This window comes from Stegastes partitus, unplaced genomic scaffold, assembly GCF_000690725.1.
Source record: "Stegastes partitus isolate 25-593 unplaced genomic scaffold, Stegastes_partitus-1.0.2 Scaffold1116, whole genome shotgun sequence".
NCBI classification, from domain to species: domain Eukaryota; kingdom Metazoa; phylum Chordata; class Actinopteri; family Pomacentridae; genus Stegastes; species Stegastes partitus.
Genome location: NW_007578847.1, coordinates 195,504 through 205,495, shown reverse-complemented (window position 1 = coordinate 205,495; position 9,992 = coordinate 195,504). Strand labels below are relative to the sequence as shown.

The following is a 9,992-nucleotide window of genomic DNA, read 5'->3' as shown; positions in this document are numbered from 1 at the left end:
GAGTCCTCGTTTTGCAGCAGCAGCACCAGAACTGTAACTGAAGAGACTTCTGGGCTACTACACACCTTTGCTGTACAAATGATGCCGCTCACCTGTACACTGTCACTGCAGGATTTAAAAGACTTGGCAGACAATCGGACTTGTCATAGCAGGAAGAGCACAGTTCAGGCTAATTCCACTAACAATGGCTCGGTTCCATTAAATATCCCCGTGAGCGATCGGGGGGACGAGCGTGGTTTCGTAACCCTTTGTGTGGAGGTAGAATCCAGCCTTGGTGTCGTTGCTGAGGCATGCTCATACAGGACGAGTAGCACAGCATGACGATGAGTTTATAAGCTAAGCAGCTCCTCCTATCGTGTAGTTGTGTAAACCCGATGTGGTACAAAGAACCAAAGCAAGGCAGGAAAAGTTCTTACCAAAAGTCTTCTTCTTTGTCAGCTTTTCTGGGCGCAGCTCTCTGAGCGTCCTGAGAGGGGAACACACCGGACACAAACTCTCACTGTACAGCAGTGATTAATACAGTGTTATCTCCATAGAGGAGGAAGTGGAGCATCGAACTCACCACGGCTCCAGTCAAACGAGCCCCCTTTCTGTGACGGAGAACTGGAGGCGTCTGGCTTTCATCTGCTCTGTTGGAGCTTCTGTTGTCAACCCTGACAAGACAGAATCTGTTAGTTTAAGTATCAACAGGAAAGAGCAGAGCTGGTGAATGGAGCAGGAAGTCATCATGAGTAAATACAAGGTCCACAGCAGTGTAAAACAAACGTACAGAAGTCTGGTGCACTGAGGGCGGCTCAAGTCCACCTCACTGGAACTCACAGAATAGAACGACGTTTTCACATGAAGTTCATACACCTCACAGGTTAGCACACGACTGCACATGTGGTTATATTTATATGCTGAGAGACACGTCGTTAGTTAGAGCATTTCCACCTCCAGTGTGCTGGTGACCAGTACGCTCATTAAAGAGTCGAGGGTTTGTACAAAACAAGCTGAAGAAACCAATCAGCCTGCAGAGTGGAAACACTTTCTGGTTAGAACATCCATCATGTTAAGGTGTAGAGACGATGGATGGATGTTCTAACCACTAACTAACTCACATTCACACCTACGGACAATTTACAATCACCAATTAACCTCAGCATGTTTCTGGACTGTGGGAGGAAGCCGGAGAACCCGGAGAGAACCCACGCTGCACGGGGAGAACATGGAGACTCCACGCAGGAAGATCCCGGGTGTCCTCACCGGGACGCGAACCGGCGACCTTCTAGCTGTGAGGCCACGGTGCTAACCACTGATCCACCTGCAGGCCTGAGAAAGTCTTATTTTGTGATTTCTTGTCATGGAAGGAAAAAACTGTATCGAGCACAATCCAACGCTGAAGAGCACCAAATGGAGAAAGATCTGAGGGGTTTGAATCAGCACCAACAACAGGTTGGACAGTTTGCTGACTTTGCTCCAGAATGAGGCTCAAACATGTTTTTGAACAAAGGTTCTGCTTTTGCTCCGTATCGGGTCGGTTTCATAACAGCACATCTGGGTTAATGCAGCTCCATTAGTCGGACACGTCGGTCCGGCTGCCCGACAGCAGGCAGCACTCGGTTTATTACGTAACCTCCGTCTCTGACGTTACTAAAGTCTCCCATAGATTTCCACTCAGGGCTCTTTATGAGGCGAGCCTCTCTGATGATGTACCTGTGACTCAAACCGGGCCACGTCCACATCCTCATGGACCCGGCAGTATTTATATCGTAGTCACAGAATAGAACTACACTAAATGGTTCTACCTGAAAGAAGCACACCACGACCAGCGCCGGGTTCTGATATGTGGAGGTCTTCAGGAGAACGTTCAGACTGTTGAACTTGAACAGAATTAAGCGCTGCAGTAATACATTAATATCTGTAATCCTCGTCTGCGTCCTTTAAGCCGCCGTCCTTCAGTCCTCATAAGGCCTGTCTTAATTTCAGCAGCCTACACACTTTACTCCGTTCAGTACATTTATGGAAGTATCTGAGCAAACTGAACCAGGCCGGGTCAGAGCAGGCCCGTCCATTGCCACAACACTGGATTTCCCCGGGGTGCAGCATTTCTCAGTGTACCAGGGAGCCGACTAAGAATAGAAAGCCTACCTCACATGCTCTGTGTTTTCTCTGGCAGAGTCCGGCTTCTCCTGCTCGGCCTCTCTGAGATCATCTGCTTGAACATCGTCGCCCACCAGCCTTCCTGTCTTCTCCCCAGGCAGCAAGCACCGGTCCTGGGATTCAGACGCGCTGTCGGTCTCTGGGCTGGTCTTAGCAAACACCTGGTAAGATTAGAAAGGATGCAGAGAAATCTTTTACGAATGTCCAGAACATGAAGATGGAGGTCAGCGTGTCTGCTTTTGTCCAGCTTGCAGGTCAACGCTGTGCAGGCCACGAGTCGGCCGCTCTGTTGGAGATCAAGAGGTACTGGTCAGAACCCAACACGTACCGTTCACACCTCTAGATACTGATGTAGCTTACTGTGGACAGTCAGGGATCCCAGACAGTGAAGCCCAATGTGTTGGTGGACTTTACAAAAAGAAAAACTTCATTTCAACAGCAAAATTCAGCTCATTGATGTTGTTTAGGGGACAAACTCTTTCTGCCTCTCGGCCAAAATGTCAACAGATGAACACAGAATATTCCAGCACGACGCTTTATTCACTCAGAACTCTTTGATCTTTACCTTGTCAGCTGGTACAACATGGAGCCTCCAGTTCTGCACACAGATAAAGGCCTGAGGCTCTGACCTGAATAACTTTAGTTTCACACAGTGATTGAAGTGTTAAGATTTGACCCGATGATGGCAGAATAAAGATCTACTTTATGTGGAATATGTGTAGAAACATCTTGGGCAGCATTCAAGCTTTTCATTCCAAAACCCAAACAGTCAGCTTCATGACGGCAGTCTGTGAAACGTCCACACGAGTCTGGACCAGTTGTGGACCAAGTGACCGTCACAGCCGATACAGCCTCGCCTTGGTATCACCACAAGCTCTACTGTCAGTAAATAAAGTTTCATAAATCACATTTACCTGATCCTGCTCTTGTATGAAAGTCCGTCCATCCATGCACTCGTCCCCCAGCAGGTTCAGCTGTTGGTCATCCTGCAGAACCTCTGAGGCCGGCGCCGGCTGCAGAGGAGACACACTCAGCACAGAAGGCCAGCTCTGCATTTCAGTGTCGGGCGGTTCTGTGAACATGGGCTCCTCTTTGTCAGGGTAGAACAGATCCATGGGCTCCACGGGGTCGCCAACCAGATCCTCTGTAGGAGAACTTCGACCAGCGTCTCCATAGAACAGGTCCATGTCTGTGGACACACCGGCTGGCTCACGAACCAGAATCTCTGTCTCACTGTGTGGTTCTGTGCTGAGTGGATCCAGTGTGTTCTGCTGTGTACTGACTGTCTCAGTGTCAGAAGAAGCGCCGGCTGGTTTGTTCTGGTGACCATCTGATTGGTCGGTTGTACCTGCGTCTGTACTGATGAGCTGATGGTTGGTGTCTGTAGAGGACTGAGCGGTCGAGTCCTCTCCTGAGTGAACACCACCGGGTGGAGACTGGACCTCCTGTTTGCTACCTGCTGTGTTACTGGTGTTCTGTTCATCTCTACCATCTGAGTGCTTGTCTTCTGTACCCTTGATTAGTCCTGAAGGTGTCGGATCGTCAGCATGTTCTGGTCCTTCTGGGTAACGTGTTCCCTCGTTATCCTGCTCGTCTGGCTCAGAGGAAATGGATATCAAAGGGATGTTTATGTCCACGCCTGGGCCCAGACTCTTCTGTGATGTTCCCTCTTGGTTGGTTGACTGTGTGCTCTCTGAAGGTTTACAAGACTCTGATCTTCTGCTGTCTTTAGGATCAGGTGGGTTGTCTCTGAGAAGCTCCTCATCCTTCCCTTCATCCTGGCTTTCTGCTCTCCCTTCACTCGTTTTCTTCAAAGCTTCTGACTCATTATTTGCACCTTTTCTTTGATCCTCTGAATCGGTTTTCTGTCGTACGGTTTCCACTTCAGCCTTTTCACATTTATTTCTCGTTTCCAGACTTTCATGTTGACCTAGATGTTCTCCTTCATGGTCCTGTGTCATGAGCTGCACATCTTCTCTGTTCATGCTCTTCTCCACGCTGTTCAGCTTCATGTGCTCTTCAGGATGGTCCAGGAGTGGCGGTTCCGTCCCAGATTCATCAGCTTCCAGGATGTCTTCAGCACCAGACTGGGCCGGCACTTCAGCATCACACAGTCCAGAACCAAGTTCTGGTTCTCTGGGCACTTTGTCTTTTCCATGCTGACTCGTATCCGTCTGTTCTCTCTTTTCATCTCCGTCTTTTTCGTTTGAAACCTCAGTTTCAACCTGACCAGGTCCATGTTCTGTCACCAGGTCCTGGTTGTGGTTCTCACCCCTAACCTCTTCATCCTTCAGTACCACCAGCTTTTTCCCAGAATGCTCCTGGATTCTGCCCTGGTTGCTCTCCAGTGAGCTCAGTGAGTAAATGCCTTCATCGGTATATGAGTCCGTCATGGACTGGTCGTCGGTGGCTCTGCTCTCTGTGGACGGGACGAGTCCTTCATCTAGAGCAGTGACCTCCACGGGGGTGGCCCGGTACACGTCCCAGGCTGTCCCGCTGTCACACAGAGAGCTGTCACTTCGGCTCTCACAGAACTTCGCTGGTGTCACCCCGAACTCACTGTCCACCCAGGACTCCGGTGAGCTGATGGCAGAGTCACCGATCACTGACTCGGTGTTGACAGACTCGGGCACTGACGAGGAGGTGGGAGAGTGAGCATAAGACACTTCTGGGGAATCAGAGATCAAGTTAGGAAGGATCTCACTGGCAGGTGTCTTGGTGTCTTCCAGGGCTGGACTGGAGATGTCTCCCGTTTGGGCGGTATCTGATAAAAAGTCTTCACTGGACCATGAGCGAGTCGCAGCCATCCTGAAGCCCGGCGACGCGGCGCCTCGGTCTTCTGATACGGAGGAAATCAGGATTTTCGGGGGAGGCTGGACACAGTCCTTCTGGAACATGTAGGACCTCTCCCTCACTCTGCTTCGGTGAGCGCCGTTCCTCATGTGCTCAGAGTCTTTGTCACGGAAGTTGAGTCGGCCCATGGAGATGCTTCGCTCGATGATCATCTGGCAGGGCTGCTCCGACTGCGAGAGAACAGAACATGTTGCAGGACTGTGTCTCATTCATATCATCTGCCAGGGATCTCCAGCTCCGGTCCTCCTGAGCTCCTGTCCTGCAGGTTTTAGACGTCTCCGTACTGCAGCACACTTGACTCACATTCATGGATCTCCAGCAGCTTGATGTCAAGTTCTACACAAGTCTGTTATGATCCATTAGTGTGAGTCAGGTGTGTTGCAGAAACATCTAAAACCTGCAGGACAGGAGCTCAGGAGGACCAGAGCTGGAGATCCCTGGTCTATGCACTGAACGGGATCCTTACCTCCTCTTTGCCGGGGAAGTGCTCCAGGAACTGCGACACATACGTCATGATGGACTGTTCATCTGGGGTGTTAATGGACACGTCTGGGCAGACAGAAGGAACCACAGCACCATTAAAACAAACAGGCTCCATATAGCAGCTCATAGCATCAAAGTGCTGGCAGTTATACATGTAGTTCTCATGTCTGACTCAAACCAGGAGTCCTGGTTCTGTTTCAGTCATGACATCAGTCTGTCGGGTCGGTGTTGGTTCATTTTGAACAAAGCAGTTCTGTCACATTACAGCATAAAGTTAAATACAAACAGGTACTAAATGCACATCTTGGTTTGTTCTTCATATTGTTGAACAGCGCTGCTTCTTTGCCCCCATCACAGAGCAGTGCAGCAGGTTCTGTTAAGCAGGTTCTGTTCAGCTCACATCTCTACATGTCCCTCCATCAGGACGCCTGGATTAGCTCACTGCTCAGGTATCTGCTCCACTAAAACACAAAAACACGCCATGGTTTTACCAGGAAAGACAGCGTGGTATTAATATGTTAATCTCCCTTTTCTCCTCCTCAGCACGTCTTCCAGGTCTGAGATCAAACAAACGCAGCATTAACTGAACCTGAACGCCGTGTCTCTGCTGTGGATGTAGCTCCAGCCTGAACAAGCACCACCACTGAGCTCATGTTTGCTCGACCACCAGCTTCACACAAACACCAACATCAGCACACCTACGGCTTGTTTTTATGGATACGTTTGAAACTCAGTCGCTGCTATTGAACAACTTATTTTTGTGCAGGTTTCTCGGTAGCTGAGATCATCACAGCAAAGCAAAGCAGCTCAACACCAACAGCATGAACCTGAGTCCTGGTGGTTCATGGCCATCAGCCACATCAAACACCTGAAGCTCCTCATCAGTCAGCTAAAACTGGACAAGCCTTCTGCATGAAACGTCTTCAGAAAGTACAAAGACAAGTCCAGCTGCTTCTGACTTAAGCTGCTGGGATCACCAGGACCTGCATGACTCAGGATCTACACAGGACGGCACTGCTTTGGTCACCAGGTACTGGAGTCAGAAATAGCACCTGCTCATAGACATCAGACCAGGCATCTGGACAGAGGAGGAACTATTAAGGTCCTGTGCTTGTTCTCTCTGCAGACGTCTCTGGATCTGGAGCTTCACGTCTGACCTGCAGCCTCACCGAGCTCCAGAATATTCATGTTTATGGTTCTGTGCTTTGACATTCTGGAAACACTGGTGGCAGCGATGCTCAGACTCCTCCAGATTCTGGGACTGTTTAGATTTCCTACTGATCAGAGTAACTAATTTAATGTTATAATGGAATTACAGCGCTGACTAAGTTGGTCGTGGTAGTAGACAGATTAGGCTGATATCTACTTACCCTCAGGCTCCAGGAGTCGTGGGATACCCAGACTGTAGTGGGCTATCCTGAAGGCATCCTCCAGATTCTCCCTGGCACTTCTCAGCAGGGCCCTCCTCATGTCTACGAGGCTCGGGTCGATAGACTTAATGACAGCCAGGAAGGCCAGACCACTGGTCCAGCTCTTCCCAAAGTCCTGCACTGCTACGCCGTACCTACAGCAGGCACAGTGGTCAGAACCAGTCCAGAAACAACATCAAACACATTCTAGAGAGACTCAAAGTGTGGAGACAGTAAACTGTTGGTTCTGTTGTAGTCCTTGTGGTGTGACCAGGAATGCATTGTTCAAAACAGACCCAACTCACTTCCGGGTTCGCTTCTGCACCCACTGCAGCAGCTTCTTGATGGCCTTGCCGTGCTCTCGCATGGCCGTGGATGCTGACTGCCTCTCGTCTGACGGCGTGCTGCAGTAGGACAGGTCCGAGTCGGAGCTGGTGGGGATGGATGACAGGCTGGAGGAGGAGGGGAACTGGCTCCTGATGTTCCCAGTCAGCTCCTTGATCTGGGAGGAGACAGAGGGTTGGATGCTATGATAACTTAGCTCAGCTGATGACGTACTGAGTGTTTCATACTGACACTTGGTGTACAGTAGAAGTAATATTGATAATAATAAAGTGATCAGCAGCTACTGAGTGGGCTCCTCTCATCGTTCTACAGTAAGCGTGGAACGAGTGCAGATCTAAAACAGAGTGTACTGTGGACAGAAACCATCCCGGGTATAAAGCAGGACCTGTTCTGGCTTAAAGTCCTGTTCCCACCAACAGGGAAATGCCCGGTCTCTAACAGGATTTATTACATAACGGTTACCGTGGTAACCGTGGCTCGTAGCGGGAGCACTTCAGCAGATGAAAAGCAGAGTTAGAAAATCTTCAAAACAGCCAGAGCACCTGTCAAGTGTTGAATCTGTGGTTGGAGCATAGAGCTGGAAATAAAGGGGAACCACACAAACACAGATCCGTTTCCTCATCATGATGAATGCTGCTCAGCCTGTTGAACACATCTGTGGCTCTCAAACAGCTTCCTAACATCGGAGAAGCAGTCTCCAGCTGTTTCTGACTCCTGCAACACTTTCATGCTCATTTCCGACAGCAATATAAAGTCTGGCACCTCTATGGATCGGCAGAACCAGGGCTGGACGTAGAGAGACAAACGTATGATGGCGTAGATCACAACAGCTACAGCTGAGGATCTGATTGTTCATTTTACAAAAGGTGGACAAACCTGGAGTCAACACAGGTGTTAGATTTACTAGAAAACAGGCACCTGCATACGAGAGACAGTTTAATGTTTTACATCCTCTACAAACTTTAGCCGTTTGTTCTCAGTGCTGCACACACAACCTGCTCCTCTCTGCAGCACGTCTGAGCCGAGCTGCATGTATGTTATAGATCACGTATGTTACGGATCACGTATGTTACGGATCACGTATGTTACGGATCACGTATGTTTCATTTTCCTCTCGGTCTCTGATGTGTTTCAGCGCTTGTCTCCTCTGCTCTCTGTGTGAGGACGGTTTTCACAGGATCTGGTGCAAAATTTTTATTTTAAAATTTAAAATTAAAATTTTTCATTTTTAGTGAATGTTTGAATGATTCATGGAGAGAATGTTCCTGAAATATCAGGATTTCATTGAGTGAATTTCAAGACCTGGTTCAAGGACTGAAACACTCTGTGTCCGTACAGTGTCCTTTAACACTAAACTGCAATTTATTTGTTTATAAGTTCATTTATTTTCATTTTTTCAGATGGCATGTGTTTAAACCCCCTGCTGGGTTTTGGGTTCAGTGGACTGACTGAGGTTCAGCTAGCAGGCAGCCCAGTGGGTCCTCCTGCTGCTGTCGGTCCAGTCAGACATGGAGGACCAGAAGTCGCTTTATAACACAAAAGGAGGGCCTGACTTCCTGCCACCACTCTACACATGATGAGGCTGATCATCTGCTACAGCCGACTCCCCACCTGGCCTTCACAGACACACCTGTCCAGACTGGTCACGCTGCCCTTTACGTTCTGGTGAACTGAAAGTCCACAGGCTGGGACAGCAGCACTTTTTCTGACACTGATCCATATTTGAGGGATAAAAGATGAGATGGAGGCTTCAAACGAGATTACCTGGAAGAACAGGATGATGTTCCAGATGAGTCCCAGGATAATGGAGGAGTTTCCATCAGCGACGTCCGCGGCGTCAATGCTGACCAGCTTCACCTGCAGACACACACATCCTGTATGAGCTGCCAGCGCTGCCATTCATCCACCAGAACCACGGCGGACACACTGTCACACTCACGTTTCTCTCCTCGAGGAAAGACAGCACCTTGGCGATGTTGTTGAGTCTGAAGATACGATGGGAGGACTTCTTGAAGCCATGAAGCTGTACGATCATTCAGAAGATAAGCTACAATAACAGTGTATGTAGTTTATACAGTCATGGCAAAACAACTTTCAATTCAAACAACTTGATTTATGCCCTCGGGGCAACTCAAACGCTCACTGAGTATTGAATGTGTGGTAAATAGAAACGGCCTCTTATAGACCCTACAGGGAGCACAGTGAAGCTGAAGCAGGTCACAGAGGACATAAAGGATGAAGGATCAGCTTCATTTAGTCGTGTTCACTGTGTTCTCCAGGTAATGGACCTTTAGTGGTACCAGGCGGTAACATGAACAAGACATGGAAGAAAACAACATGCTGCACCAAAACATAAGTTCTCCAGTCTGACCAGTTTGCAGCCCGACAGCTCCTCCAGCAGCGCCATGAGGATGCGCCCATCCTGGATGTCCTGGAACAGGTCCTGGATCTCGATGGGCGGGTCACACTGAGGACCAAAGAAAAGATGGAAGCAAGAGAAGAGGACAGGAGGTGAGAACAGGTGAATCCCACAGGTTTAGCAAAGAGCTTCAGTCTGGACCTGGTCCACCGTGGTCCAGATGAGAAGAAGCAGTCTGCAGTTCTGTGTTTTCACAAAAAGAAAAAAGGCACTGAACACGTGAAAGTGGAAATAAAAATAAAATAAAATGTCTGACAATGTTTTACATCATGGAAAGAAACAACAACAGTGAGTTTGTCCTCGCTTGTCCTGTAACTACTGAACTGTTGTACCAGCTGGTG

At 49.0% G+C, this 9,992-nt stretch overlaps 1 protein-coding gene across 1 annotated transcript in view; it reads right to left on the bottom strand.

The window, feature by feature from the left end:
- Window positions 1-64: 64 nt before the first annotated feature.
- clmna (calmin a) overlaps window positions 65-9,992 on the bottom strand; it is a 34,318-nt gene continuing 24,390 nt past the window's right edge. The window contains exons 3-12 of the mRNA XM_008296285.1: window positions 9,604-9,699; window positions 9,172-9,255; window positions 8,997-9,089; window positions 7,193-7,389; window positions 6,849-7,042; window positions 5,462-5,544; window positions 3,057-5,165; window positions 2,131-2,303; window positions 563-653; window positions 65-466 (exon numbers count right to left, since the gene is read on the bottom strand). Of these exons, the coding sequence (XP_008294507.1) occupies window positions 413-466; window positions 563-653; window positions 2,131-2,303; window positions 3,057-5,165; window positions 5,462-5,544; window positions 6,849-7,042; window positions 7,193-7,389; window positions 8,997-9,089; window positions 9,172-9,255; window positions 9,604-9,699 (3,174 nt within the window). The 3' untranslated portion in view covers window positions 65-412. The remainder of the gene's footprint in view (window positions 467-562; window positions 654-2,130; window positions 2,304-3,056; window positions 5,166-5,461; window positions 5,545-6,848; window positions 7,043-7,192; window positions 7,390-8,996; window positions 9,090-9,171; window positions 9,256-9,603; window positions 9,700-9,992) is intronic.